Source organism: Zonotrichia leucophrys, chromosome 10, assembly GCF_028769735.1.
Source record: "Zonotrichia leucophrys gambelii isolate GWCS_2022_RI chromosome 10, RI_Zleu_2.0, whole genome shotgun sequence".
NCBI lineage: Eukaryota > Metazoa > Chordata > Aves > Passeriformes > Passerellidae > Zonotrichia > Zonotrichia leucophrys.
Genome location: NC_088180.1, coordinates 7,285,837 through 7,308,896, shown reverse-complemented (window position 1 = coordinate 7,308,896; position 23,060 = coordinate 7,285,837). Strand labels below are relative to the sequence as shown.

The 23,060-nt window shown below is 39.4% G+C and overlaps 1 protein-coding gene across 7 annotated transcripts; it reads left to right on the top strand.

The window, feature by feature from the left end:
- Window positions 1–1,254: 1,254 nt before the first annotated feature.
- TEX9 (testis expressed 9) lies at window positions 1,255–23,000 on the top strand. 7 transcript variants are annotated; one of them, XM_064722445.1, is made up of 12 exons: window positions 1,255–1,330; window positions 1,417–1,502; window positions 2,311–2,374; window positions 3,523–3,593; window positions 7,239–7,287; window positions 8,246–8,331; window positions 9,782–9,960; window positions 13,828–13,910; window positions 16,224–16,397; window positions 20,117–20,251; window positions 20,737–20,871; window positions 22,504–23,000. In XM_064722445.1, the coding sequence occupies exons 1-12, from the start codon at window positions 1,286–1,288 to the stop codon at window positions 22,579–22,581; spliced, it is 1,185 nt and encodes a 394-aa protein (XP_064578515.1). In that variant the 5' UTR covers window positions 1,255–1,285; the 3' UTR covers window positions 22,582–23,000. The 7 variants fall into 7 exon arrangements, with proteins under 7 accessions (XP_064578515.1, XP_064578516.1, XP_064578518.1 ...); XM_064722446.1 differs by lacking the exons at window positions 1,255–1,330; window positions 1,417–1,502 and adding an exon at window positions 1,509–1,664; XM_064722448.1 differs by lacking the exons at window positions 1,255–1,330; window positions 1,417–1,502; window positions 2,311–2,374; window positions 3,523–3,593 and adding an exon at window positions 5,646–5,807.
- Window positions 23,001–23,060: the final 60 nt, after the last annotated feature.

Genomic DNA, 23,060 nt, shown 5'->3' with positions numbered 1-23,060 from the left:
TGCCAATACTTTTGAATTAACATTAGTGCTAATCACTCTCATTTTCTATACTGATATTTCTATTTTTTGCCTTTCACTAATCACATTAGTCCTGTCTTTCATTTCACCTCATTTATCCCATTACATTGCCTGTCTCTGCTCAAAATCTCAAGTATTTCTTCTACTTTGCAAGTAATACTTCTGCAGAAATCCTTCAGCACAGACCTTCTACTTCCAGCCAGCAAAGCCCTTCTGATTTCCCTTGTGCAAATCTCTTAATTAAAATCATATACAGCCCACGCAACTCAGTATAGACCCACATTATTCTTGCTCTATAGATACCTGGTGCAGGACAGCTGGGCTACTGTCTCATGCAGAGGCACAATCCACTAGGAAGTCAGAAAAGGAGATGGGAGTGAATGAGCAGGGGAGTGGGCAAGTAATCTGCAACCTACTCGGTGATGCTGAGCAATGGGACTCGAGGCAATGGGCAGAAACTGAGGCACAGGAAGTTCCTGCTGAACTGAGGAAGAACTTCTTTACTGTGAGCGAGCACTGGAACAGGCTGTGAGCACTGGAAAAGGCTGTGAGCACTGGTACAGGCTGCCCAGAGAGGGCGTGGAGTCTCCCTCCCTGGAGATATTCCAGAACCATCTGGATGCAATCCTGTGCCATGTGCTCAGGGATGACCCTGATTAAGCTGAGAGGGCGGACCAGATGACCCTGCTGTGATTCCTTCCAACCTGATCCGTTCTGTGTCTCTCAGATTTTGTGACAGATGAGAGTGGCAACAGGCTCATGGGTGGCTGGAAGGAGAAATGTGGAGGCGAGGGACAAAAATAATGGAGGGATTCAAACAAGTGGTGGAGGACAAGACTTAAACTAGCCAACAATCCCATAAATGTGTGTATAGGAAACGCAGAGGGACAGCAGCCCCAAAGAGCTGTACAGAGCGGGGCACAGTTACTGTCATGCCGCAAACAGGAGTTTACTGCACCGAAATGAGGGGACGCTGGCAGGACAAAGTGTAGCAAGGTCAGAAGGGCTGTAATAAATATTTATTACACTAACAATGGTAATGGCCCCTCAGACGCTTTCACCTGCCCCTCACCTGAACCCGTGGCAGCCCAGTGCCATGCCGGGTGCCAGCTGGTCCCTGCGCACGGGCCTGTCCCCGCGGCGGTCGCTGGGGCCCTGACCTGGACGGAGGGGAGGAGAGAGGGAAGGAGGGAGGGCGGGAGCGAGGGCGGGCGGCCCCCGGTTGCCCGGGCGAAGGCGACGCCACAGCGGCCTCGGCGCGGACAAAATGTCGGCGGTCGGCGCGGCCCGGCGGGGCGGGGATTTGCCCGGGGTAAGGCGGCGGCTCGGGCTGGGCTCGGACTCGGAGCGGCGGGCCGTGCCGAGCCCGCCCCGCTGACTATGGCATCCTCCCCGCAGGTGCAGAGAGCGGCCGGCAGCCCCCAGGCGCTGGCGGGGCCCGGCGCGCTGAGCGGAGCATGGCTGGCCAAGGAGGAGCAGTACAAGTAAGGAGGCCCTGCCCCGTGGGACCAGCGCACAGTTCGTCCCCTGTAGCCGGTGCCGCGGCCCCGTCCCCGCAGAGGGCGGATGGCACTGCCCGGGGCCGCGGGACAGCGCCCACGCCCCGGGACACCGCGCCTCAGGCAGGCTCTAGGCCCGGACACGAGGTTCTTCTGCACTTTGAACATTGACTTTAGTTCTAAATTACGACTGTATAAAAGCTTAAGCCTGTTAAAAACAGCTTAAAATCTGTAAAGGTTTTAAATGGACGGCCTGTCCCTATTACCTGCTAGTGCCCAGCCCCGGTGAACAGAGAGCCGCATCTCACACTCCGGCAGTCACAGCAGCAGGGGCTGTGTGAGAGCACACAGGAACACCCCAGTGCCGTAACCTGCACATCCATCCAGCAACACATCTCAAAATACCTGATGAGCAATGCAGTCCTACACGAGTCCTTCCCCAACCCCTGCTGCTGGGTGTACTGAAAGGAAGGACTCTGTTAGACATGGAAAACTTTTAGGAAATAAAGACAATCTGTATTAAGAAATGGCACGTCCAAAGCTAAAGATATCCTTCACCTCTCACAGTTAATAGTCTAAACTATGCTGTTTAATGGGTGTGTTTTATTACTATTAATTTGGCTGAAACACAGGAAGTTGTTGAAACATAACTTTAATACCTTGAAGTGTTTCAGCATTCCTTTGTAGGAATCATTAAAATTTCACTTAGTTCAGGCAAAAATACTGTCACGCTGACATTTATTCTTTTTAAATTTTTCAAAAACTCAGTGATAAAAAATTCTTACTCTTTTAGGCGACTGAATGCAGAATTAGAAGCCAAAACTGAAATACTGGTGCGTCAGGCTGAAGAACTAATGGTGAGTAGCAGACTGTTATGTAATTTAGTCTGGATTCACATGCACACAGGGTTGAGCTTCAAAAGAAATTTAGACCTTGACTACTAAAAGCATGTTGCTTTCAAATGCAAGGTAAACTTTAATTTATTTCTTTTCGGAGTTGTAAACCTGTATTAAAAATACATTAAAAAATAGTTTCTATGTAATTTCATCAGGTAGGTATTCACACACCTGCCTACAGCATTTGTGCAGATACATACCTAAAACCACATTAAAAACTTGTTTAGTTGTTTAAGAAAAGTATCTGTAGGTGGTTTTATGCCTTAAATACTAAAAATTAGTATTTGAAAACCAGATAATGTTACAGTAACCTCCTAGTGAAATATGATCTACATTGTTCAAGCTGAGAGAGATACAAAGAATAAGCAACAGAAATAGAAAACATGAACTTAGTAAGAAGGAAGTTTTCTCAAAACAGAAAAAGTTGCTGTTCATTATCAGTACTATTGTTTAACCAGATGGAATCAACACTTTATATGAAAGTTGGACAAATGAATAAAAAGAGAACGGGACAGGTATGGTTTATACCCAAAACAGTTTGGAGAAGGTGTTCTGCATATTAGAAATATTCATTATAAGTACACTCATTCAAATAAACAAGGCTTAAAAAGCAAATTACTAAGTATTCTGGAAAGCTGTGCTTGTATGCACTTTTCCTACTGTTGAAACTTAAATTTTATGGGCTGTGAAAACATATTCTTCTCTTGAGCAGTGACAAGCTGAGGCTAAATGCTTGGCATTTGAACAGGAGCAGATGAAACAGCCAAAATAGCATCTAGTCTCTTTCCTTTAGAAAACAGCAACAACAAAACCACTGTTCTTTTCTTCTCTAAATATAGCAGAAGATGAAATATTCTTAGGGTACTTAATATACCACATGGCACGGCCAGATTGCACAGATATACATTTAACAACAAAACAGTAATGGCATTTTCATTTTTAGACATCTTTTCCTGTGTTTCAAAAGTTCTTTTCCACAGTAGACTAGTTTCCATTCTTTTCCGTAGTAGACTGTAGTTACTGTGATTTGTGATTTACCAATAGGTATTCATCTTTAATGGATTACAATCTCCCAAAATCAACTGCTTTTTTTCCTTTTTTTAATGAAGAAAGGCCAACAGAAGATACTATCTCAGCCAGTTTCAGCACAGAATAAGTCACCTGAAGATGACAGACACAGGTATGTGCTTTACAACTGCTGTGTATAATTGGTGGGGAACCTCACACTGATCCTGCATGCCTTGTGTCCTAACCATGCTCCTGTTTATCTATCTTTGCTGCATACTGCATTGGTTGAGTCTAATTTTTTTCCTATTATTAAAAAAAAAAAAAGTGATCCTAAGCAGTGTTATTCCTTGTTATTTCAAGGAAGGCTTAATTTTGCTGGAATGTTCTATCTAAGATATTAAGAAGTGCTGACCTTTGTAAAAGAGCAAAGTAAGGTCACAGGTTTCTTTGCAATACCAAACAGTAGGCACTTGGCAGTGGATGGTTTTTAACAGTTGAGCTGACAAAATGAAGGAATAGACGCTGGTTCACATCTGACTTGGCCTAAATGTTCCTGGGACAGGAAATGCCTGATGAAAACAAACACAAAGCCCTAGACAGGCAAACATTGAGCTGCCACCCTCTGGAATGTGGATCCCATTACAGTGCTGGGGCCTGCATGCCTTTGGCCGGGATGAGCACAGCCCGAGTGTCCAAACCCCACAGCCCCCCGGTGGGGACAGGGCTGAATTCCCTTTGTCACTCAGGGGCATTATTATTGCCTTAGCTGTTCAAGGGTTTGTGTATTGGCAGTGTGGGAAATGGGAGAATTTAACATAGATTAATACACAGTTTATCAAGGATCTCATCTGTAGGTTCCTAAATTTATGATGCTACTAATCTGGCTAAGAAAGATACAGGAACAGACAACAAAATACAAAATGTTAAGCTGCAGTTGGGAATCTTTTCAAATAGAGTATATGAAGGTCTGATAAAGATGATAAAATAGTTACTTTTGTGTAGAAAAGAAGCAAAGACATGGAGTTTTTCTGAAAGTAAAAGGGGTTTTCAGTACACAAAAGTGTGACAGCAAGGCAGCTTCTATGACAGAAGCCTACCTACCAGCAAAACTTTGCTGCTACAATTAAAATGATTCCTGACCTATTTTAAAGCCATAGCTGAGGGACTGAGGGGCAAGAAACTTAATGTGTTATCAGTCAGTATAATCATGCTTTTTAAAGAAATTCTGGATCTCACTTTAGTTGTTTGTTCTGTTAGATGGATTTTGAATATTAGAGAATTTTTAAGAACTTCAAACTGGAGTTGAGTTTTAGGGCTGCTTTATTAAATAATGTGATTGGAAGATTCAGCCCCGCAAAGAGAATTATTAGCTTTGATGGTACACATTAGAATAAATTGAAGTGTTGGAAGAAGAATTTTTAAAAAGGAAACAAAAAGGGCAATTATCATGTCAGAGTATCAGCTGACCTACCAATTACAACCTGAATTGTAAAACACCTTAAAACAACCATAGTCTGGTAAACATAGTGTTCTGGTAAACATTTACATGAGAGAAGACTGGAAATCCCATGCTGCAGTGAAAAAAAATTAGAAATGTGTGCTAGGAATTAGGCACACTGATTATCCATGAGTGAACATTGAGGCCATTCAATTAGATTAGTTCAAAGTATTTAATATTTAATTAAAAATTCTTTTCTTTCGGAATTGTGCAAGCAGATAGACCTTAAGTCTCAAGGAAGCACTTGAGATATTTTTGAACTATCTCGTCGAAATTTCTGTTGATTCCTTTAAGGAGAATGAAAATCAACTGGAAAGGAGAGAGGAACTGAAGCAAAGAAAGGGGAAAATGATAAGTTGAAAGGAAAAAACAAATGAGTAAGCAAAGTAGAAAAAAGACAACAAATATTTAAGTCACTTTCCAAGTCAACGTGTATTTTAAATGAATTTGTTCTGGAGTACTTGCAGCATATTGTCTGCAGGGAAATCTGAATTCCTTAGCAACAAAGCAGCTCGGGTGAGAGCGCGCTGCAATGAGCTGTTGTTTACCCGCTCCCTCTGCAGCCAGGGCCCGGCTGGCGGCGCTGGGCAGGGCCGCGCATGGGCAGCGCCGGTGCCCGCCGGGGCTGCAGCGGCCGCGCCTGTGCCCGGCCCGGGGCTGTGCCCGGCTGCGCCCCCGGGGCTGTGCCCGTGCCTGTGCCCGGTGCCCGGCCCGGGGCTGTGCCCGGCTGCGCCCCCGGGGCTGTGCCCGTGCCTGTGCCCGGTGCCCGGCCCGGGGCTGCCCGTGCGCCGCCTCTCACCGAGCTGCGGTTGCACATGCACAAGGGGCTGGCAAAACGGGGCGGGCAGCAGGGAAGAACCATTAGGAGAATTTGAGAGATACAATGAGGTTGGGTTTTTTGTTTTGTTTTGTTTTTTTTTAAGGCGACCCTAAGACAACAGATACAGTAGGAACAGATTATTGAGAGAAAGAATATATTTGTTTTCTTGAGTATAGATCGTGTTGCGTTTTCATATTTTTCAGAATAACATAGAACTGCTATTTCTGTGGCAGCAAATCCTCACCTTCTGCATGCTCCTAGAGCTAGCCAATAGGGAGAAGGCTTGAGGAAACTGGGGTAAATAGACAAAAACTAATCATCCTATTCTTGAGGTCTGTTGCCAGCCACACACAGATGATTTCTCCAGGTTGTTTTTGGTGGTTTTTTTTTTTTTTTTTTTTTTTTTTTTGGGGTTTTTTTGGATTAATAAAATACGGAGCTTTGTGCAGATAATTCTTGTTGATGAACGTCTATGAAATTTTTAAAGGCAAGAGCTAAACATTTGCTCAAATCAGCCTGACAAAAAAAATTAAGTGACTTAATGAGCCAGAAATTTAAATTTTATTCAAAATCTGTTATAAGCCAGTGTTTTAATTGAAGTAAAAAAATTATAAAGGGTAGTTTAAAAACAGCTTTTCATTGCAATAATATACATTCACTCGTAACTCATTTTGAAAGCAAAATTGTATCTACATATCTGTATATCTATCTGACAAGGAATTTGACCTGAATAGTACACAGCATGCTTAAACTTTCTGCTTAATTTCAATAGACTTGAAAAGTAATCATTTAACCTAAAATTCAGTTACTAAGAAGCACAATTTTCAGCCAAATAAGCAGATAAGAAAGCTGCTCTTTTTTTTTTATTCTTAGTTTTATTCCCTGACTGTAAAATAGATACCATATTTATAATACTTATTTCAGAGAAAATTCTATGAGGCTTAATGTATAAATTGCTCCACTTCATATTTCTCTGACAGTCCCTGTCAATTGACCTGAGAACAGTCAGTCTGATCCTGCTAGGACAGGTGGAGGATGCAGAGGACCCTGGTTCTATCTGCCCTTGGTTTGTGTGAGCTCAGGGGGTTTCTGTCATGTGGGTGTTACCCAGTGAGCTGCTGGCAGTCCTTGGGTCTGGCTTGTCCTGGGGAAGCTGTAACTCTGCTCAGTACTCCCTGCTACAGGGAATCATTCTCTAACTACCAGGAGCCTGAATTCCAAGAGACAAGATCAGGGTTCTGGTACATGAGTACTGCTGTATGAGATACCACAGACTCACCAGGTGATTTGGGTTGCAAATGAGGTAGACTGGACAGAGCATGGATGAGACTGAATTTATGCTTGAACTCAGTATATGTTCCCACCTTAGCTGTATTGTTTATTCTAGACCTATAAAATGTTACTCTCCTGATTCTGACAGGGGGGCTGTATTTTAACTGCAAAGTGTTCACATTTTTATAGATCAGTGAATTTTTACTTTTTTTTTTTTTTAATTGCAGAGATCCTCACTGTCCTGAAGTTTCATCTCTTACAAATTCACTTGCAAAGGTACCAAAACTATCCTGGTTAAATTCTTTTCTAGCATAATTTCAAAAATATAATGGCTCATGGGTTGAGGCTACCCTGCCCTTACATGGGTGCCAAGCCAAAGGGAAGTGATGCCCAGAGCAGTGCTACAGGGACACTGTTAGCAGAGCTCCTCAGTGCCTGTGGTCAGGTGGACTTACTCAATGTTTAATTTTTGTATTCTGTTTTCTTTTCAGCATTGAGAGAAATGTTCAGTGTTTTGAACATCAAATTAAGAATTCCAAGTGAAAAATATTAGAAAATAATTAGCTTCTTGCTCTCTTCCCTCCCTCACCTCTATAATTCTACAGGCAGTACTAGTGTTTTCTAATAATGACTGTCTAGATAAACAAGTAGTCAGAGTAACTGAATTTAGAAGCTATAATGGAAAAATGAGATTAAGAACAATCTCAGTAGTCTCTAACTACAAATATATTGAAACTTTTATGAGGTGAGCTGGAGCTTCTAAAATACCGTCTGCAGTTATTTATCAGAATACAGTAGAAAACCCTCTAATTTTTTAGAATATTTGTTTGAAAGTAAAAGAAGTATTGTTATATCTTCCTTCAATGGGGACTTTATAAGACTAAAATAATGCATAAAATACCATATTTTTGAAGGTATGATGACAGTCCAGTAATTAATAAAAGCTCAGAGCCTTGCTTGTGCATAGATTTATACATGTATGTGTGGAAAAACTCCCACGAGCCAATGACTATTGGGTGTATTACAGTTAGGGTGTAGAGACATAAAAGTTTGCAAGCTAAAGATGAGCGCAAATAAACTTGAGAAGTCATTTGGAAAGTTTGAAAAGCATTCTTTGAAAACTACCTTAAGTATAGATAGATGAAGAAGAAAAAAAAACACGAAAAAAACTAGGAAAAAAAAAGTAATTCAATAATAATAATAATGCCCCACTAATTTTTCAAAAAACTTTTAGGTAGAAAACAAGAAGAAATTTCCTTCTGTGCCCACAGCTCAGAACAGACCATACTCTGCAAGTAAGGGGAAAAGAACAACTTCAAGGTATGTAATGAAATCTTTTAGTTGCTGTTTTTCTCTATCAACTTATTTTATGGATGTATGCTTTTATATTTATACAAATAAATGTATCAAACTTCCTCAGTCAGCTCCCTAGGTGGCTATTTCTGTTTACTTGCACCAAAAACTATCAGTGAATATATGTGATTAATATTGCAGCAATGAAACAGTTGCTTTCTGCTTTAGCACTTCTCAAGGCTCCCAGCTGAATTCTGTAAACTCCTTCAGTGAAAGGAGGCCCAGTGAGCAGGAATGGAGCACCTGAGGCAGCCTGGGCAGCACACCTGGGTGTGCAGCCTGATTTGTGATCAGATGGTGCTGGGGAACGTGAGGCCTTGTAGTCAATGTTGGGCTCACAGGACAAGAGGCTCAGTAAGACAACACAGCCTCCAGGGGCTCCCAGCTGAGAAGCTTCAGCGCTGGAGGTAGCAAATTCAAGGTTGTAGAACCAAGAAAGGGAGATCTGGACAAAGAGAGAAGCATCAAAAAATCCAGAAGAGCCTGGGAGCAAATTAAAACAGCCTTGAATTATGGCATAATACCAAAACAGATGAAAATTGTCTGCAAGGTGGCAGGACATGGAACTGACAGGATGAGGCTGTCTTACAGGAGTTGGAAATCCCTGGGGAGACCCTTCAGACCTCCCTTGGGCATTTCAGGGGAGGTTGTTATGCTGGCACCTCCTCATGAGGTTTGGAAATGGAATTGTGCTGATACAGAGCCTGTGGGACAACCCAAAAGTTGTGGGAGAAAGTGAGGAGCTGGGAGGGGTTTGGAGACTGGAATGAGGATATGTTGGAATAAGAATTTAGGAGCTTCAGATCCTGTGAGAATTGAGATCACCTTTCTATAGGAGAAAGCTGGGTAGGTGATTTGTTACCCTGCATTTTGGTTTCATGAAAATGTTGATATGCAGTTTCTAGGATCAGTGAAGTTTCCTAAGCTGGGCATAATGATGCAGAAATTGTCATAAGGTAGGAGTACAGCCAGGGGCAACAGAGTTCTACAAGGTAACGTGGCAGGGAGAGGAAAGAGCAGAAATCACAACAGAGGATAGAAGATCACACCAGGACAGCAGCCAAAGCCAATAGAACATCCCTCTCTTTCTTTGCTTTACTCTGATTTAGTTATGGATTTTTTGGATGAGAAGACCATGCCAGAATCTTCTCAGTTGAAAATGGTAGTGGTTTCTCTGCCATTTCTACATTATAGTATGTAAAATCTCGTCATTATTTATGTGGAATATGGTAAAGGTATCTTACAGAAAGCAAATGAGAAATTGCCATCGATGCATCTTTCATATGAATGCAGGTAATGAAATTGCATTAAATGCAGGTAAATAACTGTACATTCTTAAAAATAGCAAATACTAAAAATATTTTACAAAAATATGATGTATCATAAATTTAAAATCTAGGGTTTTCATTTTTTTTAGTTCAAAAATAAGAAATGTGGAAGTACAAAGTGCTGATGGTGTTGCAGTACTGGAAGATTGCATAGGTTTTTCTTTAGCAAAAACAATTAGCAAAGTTGAAGAAAGACTAAAGAAAGGAGTCTTACCAGACTGTCAAGATGATGATATTATTCCAAGGGTTGGAAATGAGATGGGAGCAGGTAAGTTTCCTTCCATGGTTTGTACATTTATTCTTGCTTCATGACTGTTAGAAATGGGTTTTCCTGGGGAGAGAAAAAAGGAGTTTCTGTAAAAATTACAGGGAAAATTCTATAGCCCTTAACCTAAAGGGAAAGAAGGTTTCTCCTCTCTACATAGGCCTAGAGGAAGATCAGTTCACATATAACTGATTATGTGCAAAAGTGAATTTTTATCTTCCTTTCCACCTCTGTAGAAAGTATTTGGATGGTTACATATATTGAATAAGTGCATGGCATTTGGTTCATTTCACTGGGAAAACAGAAGTACAGGATGCTCAGCTTGTATTTCCAAAAAGATGAGTTTCAGTCTTTGCAAAGACTCTGTCTTTGGAGGCAAAAGCCTTCCTCAGAGCAGTGCTGTGGATCTCAGCAAGTGGCTGAAACAAGGTAATGTTTCAGCTACAGTGCTTGAATTAGAATCCTCCAGATATTTTCCCACTGCAAATGGTGTGTTTATATCTGTCCTAGAAACAGAACAGGGAAGGGATTGGAGCATTTGCCAGCAAGGCTAAAGGCATGACACACATCTGTCTTTTTGGCTCTGGTGTGATAAAAGTGAGTTTGTGTAGTTCCTTACAATGCTGAAGTGAGCATGAAGTCAGAGATTCACCCCAGTAGCTGGAAGTGCCTGAGCCCTCTCCTTTTAATCTAACAGCTTGATGTCAACAAGCATGCCAACACAGAAATAGCTTGGTTTCTAACCTCATGTAATTCTTTGCACATCTTCTGTTACCAAGTCTCCCATAACAGATCCTCAGATAACTTTTTTATAGTTTTCTTCCTGAACCTAAAAGAAATTGCTTTAGCTTGCATTGGAAACTTCTACCAAATCAATTCAAGGCAACTCAAGAAGAGTTATTACTGGTGCCTTGCATTCAGGGACCAAGGGCATGTATTGGAGTATTGAGGATTGTTTCTGTAACTTTAATGATGAAATAAAAATCCTCTGGATTGATTTTTGCATTTTGAATTTGATGGTGACTGTTTGGAACACTCTGAATGCCTCCTTAATGTGGTAAATAAGTTATTGCAGGGCACCCCAGCAGTGTCAGACTCTCAGTTAGGGTGTTCACAAGGAAGCAGCACAGGTATTGAGCAGGCCCCGTTACAGAGAGGGCTCAGTGGGAATCTCCATAATGGATTCCTTAGGCCTGTGTGCCTGTGCCCAGCTGTTTAGGCCAATGTGCTGATAAAGTTCCATGGTATTGTCCTTTCCTTGAGCCTCTTGCAGCACTCTTCCTGGAATTGGGTTCCCTGTCTTTATTTCAGGATCACAGGTTACCACAGTGCTGCCAACACAGTAGCTTAGACATTATTTTAGTCTGGGACTGTTTTGGGAGAGTTATAATTCAGCTCTGCAGTAACCAGCAATGATAAAGCACACAGAGATGTATCTGTTGGCTGAACGTGAAGCTCTATTTTTATCTAATATACCCTTACACATAGGAATAAAATACTTGAATATATTGTTGCACTTCATGTTAATCTTCATCTTATCTCAAGAATTCAAAAAATCTGTTCTTTCTTGTAGGGTATCAGAGTCTCTCTGATGTCCTTTTCTTGTTTACAGTCCCTAAATCTTTGGTTACTTTATAACCTAAGACCATCCTATGAAGTGATACTCGCCCTTATCATCCTCATCAGGTGATTAAAATTGACCAGTTAGGAAGCTAATTGTTTAATTATCTTTCCCCCTTGTCAGAATTCAGATGATTTGGATCATGGGCACCTCCCAAGACTGATCCAGTTCTAGTTGTGCACTTGAATTTTCCCAGGTTTTACTGCTAAGTGCTCTTAATGACACACAGCTGAATAAATCAGGAGCTGTCTGTGGACTAATGGCTGAGTAAAAGAGGAAACAAAATGGTAAAAAGAACCAGTTTTTACAGGCAGTGGTGTAGCCCTAGAGGAATTTGTCACAGAGCTTACATTGATAGCTGGTAAATTTGTCGATGTAACAATGATTTTAGGGTAGTTAAGACTGATGAAAAAGAATCATGCAAAAGAATCTCATGTACTGAGTGAGGTGGTGAAGCACAAGTTTATATTCTGTGTTAAAGAGTGCAGAGTAACACTGACAGAAAACACAGCTTTCCAGTCCCACCTACTGCACAACTGCAGTCACACCTACTACTGAGCTGGACTTTCCCTAATTAGTGATAACTAAATTTAATGATAACTAAATAAAATAGCTTAATTTAGTGATAACTAAATAATCTCCAAAAGCACAAACTTACTGCCTGTTCACAGTGGAAAAGGCAATGAGTTTTTAGAAATCCTTCAGAAGATAGCAGAAAACAGAATATTGTGCTGTTACCATCACACTATTATATAATTAATGCTACCCCATCTTGAGAATGGCACAGTTCTCAGATCCTCACACATCTCAAATGTAGGATGCAGAACTATCAAAAACACATATTCAGAGTGTACAGTGCAATGAGAAGTGTAGAAGAGCTTGAATTTGAATTTTCAGTTTGAAAATAAAACAATTAAAGGCAATATGAAAGTTCATTAATGAAAACAGTAATGGTAAAGGGAAAGCTGTCTTTCTCTAATGCAAACACTAGTAAATGCCACATTAAATTGGAATTAAAGTAAGCTACACAAAGTATTTCTCTTTCACATAAAGAATAATTAAATTAGCCAGCTTATTGCCACAGGATGTGGTAAATACCAAACTACAGTATGTTTCATGATGAAAATCAAATAACTTAATAGTATAGAAGTACCTGCAAGGGGATTAAACATGAAGTTTTCATTATGGTCTCCATCTTGACAGCCACTAGTTACCAGAAGCTAGCAAGGATATAAAAGGAGGAATTAAAGTCAGCCTGTATCTTATTTTTTCATGGTGTTTTCCTAAACTGTACTTATTATTGACCTCTTCAGAGTTAAAGCTTAAGCTGCAATTGATGAGGGAAGATGGGTGAAATGAAACAAATTCCTGTTACAGCAAATGAAAACGTGTACCCATCCATTCCTCCACTCTTAGCTCTAGGTCCTTCTCCTTCACTTTATTCTTTTCCTCTTGTAACTACTGGGAATAATGGTTATTCCTATGTTAGTCAGCTTGATTTTCAGACTATTTTCATGCTTGATGCTTGTCAAAAGGAAGTCTTTCCAGAGGAAGTTCCTTGTGAATGATCTGGGGAATAGGAAATATGAGAACAGACTGTTCCCACACAGCTTGTTTTGTCATGCCAGTCCATTCCTTAGCTGTCCAAGAGCAAGACAGAATTTCATTTGGAAAAACATCTGATTACATGGATTTAATTTTAAACTATTAGGTGAAGAATGTTAGCAGTGTACTTCTACAAAGCACAGAGTAGTGTGTGGGAGGGATATTTACCTGTTAGGAGGGGTTTGCAGCCTACATCAAATTCCTTGTTGTGCACAGCTTAAAATTACTTTGGCTGTAACTGGAGAAGTTGTAGCTCCAGCTGGATTGCAATGTAGACATGCCCTACAATACAGTTTTGTTGACTTCAAACTCAAGAAGTGCTGCCATGTACAGCATGGTATGATGCAAGTTTTCAGTAAGTTTCAATGTTCAGCATTATGAGTCTTTTACAATTTAAAGATGTCAAGTTCAGTCATTAAAAGGAAAAAATCTATACAAAGCTTTGCCTAAGAATGTGTGAGAAATCTGCAAACACTTTTTCAGAAATCTGGATTTTTGTTTGCCTATTTCTCTTCAATAATTATAAACAATGTCATGTGGTTTTAAATACGAGATGAAAGTGAGTTCTTGCATCAGTTTTGGTTCTTGTCTGCATTGAATAATGAGGACTTGTGTATATTAAATGTAACTCTTTATGTTCACAGAAGCTCAAATCAGATTTCTTAAGGCAAAGTTACGTGTGATGCAGGAAGACCTGGCAAATATAGTGTTTGAATGCAGGAAAAAGGTAAGGGATTAATTTTTTAATCTAGAAATGGAATAGGTTCCTCTTTAACAAAAAATCCCAAAACAGAATTCTCTCAACTTTTCTGTTTCAAGTATTAAGAGTTAATGTTCTATTTCTTTTAAATACTGTACAGATTTAGAGTTAGGGGTGGTAATTTCTGTATAAGTGTGATCTTGGGCTAAAAGCTTTCAAAATGCACTTAATGGAAAATAATTTGGGGCAGGAGAGAACCACTGGGAACAATGACATGCCCCAGCTGTAGGGCCACTGTGGTTCTGCAAAGTCTCAAACCATCTCCTTCCTGCTGGGAAGGAGAGGGAGCCTGAGAAAAAGGAGGAGAAACAGTGGTGGTGAAATGCAGATTGTGGAGTACAGAGAGAAGGGAAGTGTGCCCAGAGCTGGCTGCTGGGATGAGATGGATGTTTAGGGGGAAATGAGAAACAGACTAGCTTGAGAAATAGAAAATCTTGAGAAATAGTCAGGTGCTTTCAGTGTCATCAGTGGATCAAAGTGTGGAAAGAGATTCCATTTTAAGTGGAATATTGTAATCAAAACAGAAATTAGGCTTTCTCTGTTCTCAAGAGTACAACTGATGCAGAGGACAGTATTTGGAATTACATACCTGAGCAGATCAGCCTGAACTTAAGGCATTGTGAGGCTACACTGATACTTCACTGTTAGAATGTACAAGTGAGTTTTATAATCTGCACTGTCTGGCAGGATATTTTAAAGTGATGCTCAAACAGCTCTTGAACTGTTAAAACTTAAGTAGTTCATATCTGTCTGCCAGACAGATCACTTCTTATTCATGTATTTGTAATCAAGCAAGGTTTTTGAACTAACTCTCTATTTTACATAACTGCACTATTTTTATTTGTGGTCTCTTAACTTCAGAATGCTTTTTTCCACCTATTCCCCAGGCCCAAAAGTGATGATGACATTAAGAGCATATGGCCAAACACCTATGTGTTTTCTTACACGCTTTTAATTTAGCATTAAGGAGCAGGATGATAGTAAATGGGTTTTTTGAAATAAGTACATGAACAAAATCTTTAGAAGTAATTAGATTTTGATATTTTATATCTGTACTTCATTTTTATCAACACAGTTGCTTCTGCATTTCAATACTTCTATGCTGTGATCAGAAGAATGTTGGTACATTAGATTTTAAAGTCATTTTCAAATCAAATATAATTTTGTCAGAAGCTATTGAACTTCATCATTCCATGCCAAAATCATGACAGAATTCAGTTACTGTAGCAGATGACAGAAGACAACCTTGTACTTTTTCTAGTCCTGCTCCCTTAGCACTTTGTATGTAAATTTATCATTTTGGGTTCCAGTTTCTCTGGTGTGAAAATAACTATTACATTCAGAAGGTCACAAAAATTTCATTTTGGCAAAGCCTTGAGATAGATTCTGGGTTTGGTTCCAATTCACAGTCCACTTGTTATAAGGAAGCAGTAAATATGTTTAAATTTAAAGAGGTGGGAGTTTCTGAGGTGCACGAAGTCATGAGAAGCACTTAGGATAAAGCATACAGATTTCTCAGGTGGGAAGCTGGTATTCCAAGGGACTGAGAGAACAGCAGAGAGACTTTTTTTCACAGAAATTCCATTTCTGTACGTGCCTTGGTTTCTTTTGCTTAAAGAAAAGCAGGGCATAATGTGTCTCTGAAACAATCTACATTAGTATTCACTTACAATGTTTGAAAGGTTATAAAAGAAAAATGCCTTGAATTATAATGCTTAATGTGGGATGTAATTGCCAGTAGGTCATGAATCTAAGACAGGACTCACTTCATGTTAAGAGAATCTTAAATTTGAATATTTGATGTATCCTGGATCATTAGCTTGCTTTTAAGTCAAAACCAGATAATCTCCTGAAACATAATGGAGTGGTTTATCAGTAATTACAGTCTCTTCTTTTTTCCCATAATTTTTCCTAATATGTGCATTTAGCTGTTCTCACAAAAATGTCACAAAATATCTATGTACTACTGTTATTCATATAATTCTATAACATTTTGATTATTTTCAAAACCTTTGAGCTATGAGAAATGTTTTACATACTGCTACAAGACAGTTTCAAGTAAAAGACTGCAGAATATTAAATGAGAAAAGCGTTACTGTTTGTTAAAGTATTATCTTGGTGAAATGGTGTTTTGTTTTCTTAGTCTTACTTGTTGCTATTTCCAAATCTACAGCACATATATTCTAACTGCCTGTTATTTACAAGACATTATTACTGCATTACCCTCCTGCTCCCTTGCAATAATTTAGCTGTGTTTTTTTGCTAATTACTGCCACACAGGATGATGAAAATCAGAATTTAGGAACTCGGCTCAAAGATACTGAAGAAGAAAACTCAAGACTGCAACGAACAGTCAGCCTGCAGCAGTCTCAGATTGAGAAGTACAAAATGTTGTCACAAGAAGCAAACAAAAAAACTGAAGGGTTACAACAAGAGGTCACTGCACTAGAAAAGGTATGGCAGATATTAGTCTTGTTTATCTCAAAAAGGGAAAAACCCACATCAAATTACCCTCTGTTCCCTGATGGAGTGATAGAGCCATGTACAAAGATCTCATTAATGTTTCAATGTCTGTTAATTTATAAATTGTATTTTTAAATGGCCTAATTTTTTTTTAAGGAAGAAATAATATATTTTGCTAACCTTTTCTTCTGCTTTTTCAGTCATATATTTCTGTGTTTTAAAATTAAATTCCTATGTAAAAGACCCACAAGAGACAAAACTACCTTTTTAGAAACTGCTGTCAAATTTAAAAACTAATCCTGAAAAGTACAAGGAAATTCCATTTTTCGGGTTTTAATTATATTTTTAATTGCTTCTGTAAATTCTGTTGTAAGCTGTAGAACCTACTGAACTTTTTTTTTAAAAGCACCTGAAGCTTATCTTGTGCAGGTAAGGGAAGGGATGTGCTTGTTGTCCCAAATGGAAAAGCGGGCCCTGCAGTGTGGCTGCTGTCCCCCAGCGGTGCCATGGCCAGATGGCTGCACACACAGCTTGCTTTGTTTGCAGCTTCATCTTAAGGGCAGCATGTGTTTTTCTTTAATTACTCAGAGTTAGAGAGGTTGATTTCAAAACCATGGCATGCATACAGTGTTGGGTAGTACATGTAATACAACCAGGAGAATGTTTCAGTTAAAAAATTGAGGAAAACAGAACACAGCTCAGCCATCAAAGGCTCATACTTCCATTAATCATAGTATGGATTCATGTGGGCATGCTTATATCTTAATGTTTCATAGTTCTGGCATTTTAAAACTAACATGGTCTTTGTGGTTTTTTGTGCAGATACTTGGAGGTTTTAAATTCTCTTAAACTGATTGTGAGGAAAAGTATTCAGTACTACTGTTCATGCTGTTCATCAGCTCACAGTCAATAGGGCCTAGAGATTTACAGTAATTTAGTTCCTTCTCTTAAATTAGCAAGGCAGGACAAATTATATTCAAACCATCTGGGATATAAGTTTGTTTAACCTGTACTTACAGCTTTCTGGAGTGGCAATTTCCAACACTTCTTGCACACAGTCACAGTTAGAAAGTATTTAGGAAATGGGATGAAAGGTTTATTCACTTCCCCTGCACAGGTACCAGAGCCAGAATATGGTCACTTCCCTCACTGGTCTTTGCTTAGGATTTACCATCCTCAGTTGCTTCAATTGTTCCTCATAGATGGTGTTTTCTAAAATTCATCAAGGTTGCCAGTTAGCCCTGGTCATGAAAAGTAGTGGTAGTCCTTTAAAATACTATGACAGCAAAAAAAGCAAGTATGTGTAATGAAAGATTCTCTGCTAATTCAGAAGTTACTTTACACATTTTCTCTGCTATATTAAATTATCTAACTGCAAAAACCATGCATGTAAAAATAATTTTGCAGTAACTGCTTAAATCTCCAGTGGATTTAGAAGACTAAAAACTGCTCTATTTTTTTGATATGAAGTATTATTCAACCCTATTTAATTAATGTACTGTAGATCTATTCCAGACATGTTTAAAAGCAATTTCCTGTGAACACAGGCTTGAAATGGTGCTACTGTGCTGCTGAACTCTCATGACTCTTTCAGTCTGGACAAAGTTTTCTGTATAGCTGAGAGCACAAGTGTAACCTCAGTTTTTGGGGCTTTTTTGCTTTTTCTGTTGTTGCAATGTAGGTGATGGTAGACTTAAGGTGTGATACATGCTTCCCCAAACTCCTTAGATTATCAAGTTTTTTTAATTCATTAATCCCCCAGGAACTTTTTGTATGTGCCTAGGCAAAGATTCTCACCTGCTTTTCACAATTTACCTGAAACATGGTAACTATTTCATTATTTTTACCTTTTCTTCTTGTGGTGTTCAGTCTCTGTAAACATTACGGCTGCAGCACCCACCTAAGGCAGTAACTGAATTCTGATACTCCCAGAAATTTCCATCTTTTTCTTTCCAGCATTCCAATTTTTTTTCTATCTAGTTGATCTCATAAATGCTACCACCTCTCTCATCTCTTTCACCAGTGGTCTACAAGAACATTCCTTTCTTTGTGTTCTCTCCCACTTATTCAGCCAAGCTCTAATGTTCCATAGTGGTCTGGGAAACACCAAAGTTGTACTTTGTGCAGGGGGTTATCACTTGCCTTGAAGAAAGGCTTGATGTCAAAGCTATTTTCTGGGGAGGTGTTGCAGAGCTTCCTAAAGATGGCAGTGCTGCCTGCACTGCTGCTGGGAGGACAGAAGGCCTGGTGAGGGTTACTCGTGGGCCATCACAGCCCCTGCTGACACTCAATGCCTCAGCCATGGCAGAACAGTGGGGAAAATCCAGAAACTGAAATGGGATGCAGTTTTAAACCACAGTAGTTTATCCTCCCACTCTTAGATAAATATTATATGAGAAAACTAATCCAGCTTTGACTTAAAGTATTGAAGAAATGGCAGAAACCTTGCCTAGTTACAAAATAAAACATTTATTTCAGGTATTTTTAAGATTAAAAACTTGGAGTCTAATACATTTAACAATATACCCTGACTAGATGACTTGCAAAAAAGTCCTTGATAAGGTATTATGTGTGACAGCAAATGTCAAAAATCCCTAAAAAAATTCTTAGAATTCTTTCATTAAATGATCTGGTTAGCTGATAAGTAATTTGCATTGCATGTAGACTATTTTTTTGGTGATTAAATGCTTGAAAGACTATTCCAAAGCTTTTCATATTAATGCAGAATCAAATATATAGCACAAAGGATGTAATAGACTTCATTCACAACTCCATCATCTTGATACAAGACAAAGAGGTCAATTAGTATGTATTTCTTGGATAAATGATGTGGAAGTCTTGAGTCACCACCACAGAACAGGTGTAGAACTGAGAAAATAGAACAGTTGCTCAGAAATGAGGCAGTCTGAGGGCCACCTCATTATCAGTAAGACCCCCCCTCTACCTTGATTTTGTTAAAAGAAAATTCCTGTGCCCATTACAAAATATTTGATATTTTAAAGAAAGAGTCTATTTCTTTTTTCATAAAACACAAGATGTGCTCTTTCTGCCAGGGTTGTTTATTACTTTTACTCTGTATGTTATCTATATTCCCTGATCTTTAGTCTCATTATTCTGTTCCTCAAGTTGGTTCCTTTCTCTCATTTCCCCACTTACAGCACTATGAAATCCTGTCAGCAGAGTCAAGAGACGACTGCTTTGATTGGTGCCATAACACTTGATGAACTCTTTTCTGCCAGATGAAATAGTTACTACCCTCAGCCATCTGCAGCAGGCTGCTTTCGCTGCTTGGTGGGAATTGCATGTAGTAATCTCTGGGGCAAAGAGGTGAATGGAGCAGGTGGGAAGAAGGAGCTGGGAACACCAGCCACCATTCCAAAATCTGTCACAGAGTGGACATCCTGATACTTTTTTCTCTTTTTCTGACTGATCATACAAGGTTTTTCAATCTTATATGATCAGCTTCACAATTTACCCCAAGAGAAGCTTAAAAAAATAAAGATGAGAAAGATCCTTTTTCAAGATTTCAAAGGAAAAGGGGTTGTTTTAATGGTAGAATTGTCTTTGAGACAGATTCTGTTACAGGCCAAAGAAGTTCAGACTCTTCAGCTTTCAAGGGTGAGCCTTTTTTGTGTGTTGTTGATACAAGATTCATTAGAACACCATTATCCATGATGTTTTTCTTGGTTTGTCCCTTCCTTTTTCAATAGGAATTGGAGAGTGTAAAGCGTGCCCAAAAGCAGGGTGCAGCCACTCAGAGTGCAACTGAGGTGCGTTTAAACAGGGCCTTGGAAGAAGTGGAGAAGTACAAAGTGGAGCTGAATAAACTGAAGCAAAGCAACAAGGTACTGTGGCTGAGGAAAGCAATTTCCAGTCTGTAATCACTCAGTAATGCCAGAATGAGACAAAAAGCTTGATGAGCTTTGGGAGCATCGTATCTCTTACAGGCAGCCCCAGAATTAACTTGGAGCAAGTCACAAAAGGCCTCAATAAGTTACCTTAGAGGATACTACTGCAAACTCTGGAGGGAGAAGAAATGTACAGAATGAAGTTAAAGCCTTTCTGATTTTCCTCATTTCTGTGAAAATGAGACCTGTTTAGAAAGAGGGAGAAGTTCACATACACACCTAACACATACAAAGGCAAACCACGGCTCTTGTTGCCAAGATTTTCTTTTCTTTTTTAAGCCTTAATGTGGGAGTATTTTGATTAATCCCATTTCTTTTCAGAAGTGTCATGTGTGGCTACTGTTTGTCATTTTCTTATGTAATGCCAGGTTTCATTAGTTAAAGCATCATTTTCATAATTTCTCCTTTTCTTCCCTTGGTAGGATGTAGCTAATCAAGAACTCAAAATGATCGAAGAGTTAAAAGCAGAAAACAAGAAACTGCAGAAACAAAAAGGAGAGCTGATTACAGGTTTTAAAAAGCAGTTAAAGTTAATTGATATTTTGAAGAGACAAAAGGTAAGGAACAGACTATGGGTGTATTTCATCTAACAACCTCTAGCTAAATGCATCTACTGTCCAGCAAAGTAATCCTGAAAACTGTAAGTTTACATGGAAGGAAATTAAAATGAGAAGAATCTATAGTAAGAGATATTTCCCAAATCAAATTATTTTCCACTTACTAGTTCCACTACACTTTTCACTTAAAATACATGGGATGTGTGCAGTAATTTCCATCAGTTCTCCTTCTGAGGCAGCATGAGACATGTAGAGCTATGGGCTGGACAGGACCCTAACAGCACAGAGTGGGTCACCTCCAATTGCTTACTCTGCAGAATCTCCCAGGATTCATTTTGGGATGGAGTCAGTGCACTGCCTGCATTCTCAAACCAAAGCTGTAAGACAGCTAAAGCAAGCAATGTATGGTGGCTTGTTGAGCAGAACCCCCTTTAAGAAGGGCCAGCCCTAGAGATAAGAAAGTGGAACATTTTATTTACCCTTTGAGTACTCAGTGATCACCAGACATTTAGTAAACACTGTTGAAGCTGTTGAGCCCCAAGAGGAAGAATAGTTCTGTATGAAGTGGCAACTTAAGTGTGAGTATTTTGCACCCTGATCCTAAGAACTGGGAATTGCAATATGAAACACACTCTTGAATGTGGAATACCTCCCCAACACAGGGCAAAGGAGGACAGGTAAGTGGAAAAGAGGAAGTGGCGCTGCTTATGTATTTCCAGTGCAAGAGAATTTTTCTGGTAGTAACAGGATGCAGAGGAGATCCTGGGGATTCACCCAACAGCAATAGTGCTAACTTAGCCTTTGGCTGGCCCTTCTAGCTCTGCAGTTTTATTTTGAGAATGAAGACTACACAGCATTCACTCAAAATATGTTTTTCCAGATGAGGTAGCTCATTGTCCTCTGGAACATGAATTCACTGAAATGGGTGTCACAGAGCAGCATTTCTGTTTAATTGGGAACCAAACCCATGGACTCAGACAGATGTCACAAATTGCATTAAATATGTTTTTAAGCAATTACAAATGCTGTATCAGAACTGCAGATAGGAGAGAAAGCCACTTACCTTTTCTTACACAAAGTGTTACTCACAGAGGAAGGATGCTGTGAGTTGTCCTTTCTGAAGGGACTGAGGCTAACCCTGCCCCTTGCAGCTTCTGGCAGAAGGCACTGGGGAAGGGCAGCTGAGGCTCACATGTGCTCAGTGTTCACAGTCAGGGGGAGGATTCAAGTCTGCTTCAAACAGGCCTTTTGTTGAATGAATTAGAAAAACCTGATTTAGGCTGCTGGTGTAATATTTGTGTGGCAGCTTCAGATGCACAGAGCAGACAGAGACTGAAGAATGATAGAGGGAAAATATTCCCCAAAGACATTAAATATCAGTAGTAGGATGAGATTTGCTTTGTAATAACTTTAAATTGTATGTTGATCAGCTTGAAAGAATGTGGACCACGTTTTCTTATGTGTGTTCTTCAGATGTCACAAGAGTTGTCAGATTTTCAGGAATTTCTTTATTAATGAATTAATTATTAAATATTAATTGCTTTATATAAACCCATAAAATATCCCAGTTAGTCAGGATTTTGTATTGCTCATTCACACTATTTTACCTTCTGCTCACTTTTTTTTTTTTAGATGCACATTGAAGCTGCCAAGATGCTTTCTTTTACCGAAGAGGAATTCATGAAAGCTCTTGAGTGGGGAAATTATTGATCCCATTAAATAACTTCTGTTTGAAAGATGAGTCAGATGGTACATTATTTTGAGACTGTATATGAGTCCTTGTTAATAGTTAATAACTGTATATCCCACTGAATTGATTTTGTTGATTTTTCTTATGTTTAAATAGTTAAACCTTTGTCAGCCTGATAGCTTGTGTTGTAATGTCATATGAAACACAAATTTCTACTTCATTGTCAGGCCAAACTGCCCATTCTGTAAGGAGCAGAGAAGCCCAGACCATGCAAGGACTATTCCAACAAGTGAACTTTGATATCAGTTTGCTCTGTTCTAGCATTTAAAACTGTACCTTACCTATGGTCATATTCAGTCCAAGGAAGTCAGGATTTAGTCTCAGAAAATTCCTTGTTGCAACAGAAATAAACTAACCAGTGATCCACTTGAGAAGAAAATGTCATGTCCTTTTTAAAACACGTGGTTGGAAAATTGGCCTGGTCTGTTCTCTGTAACAG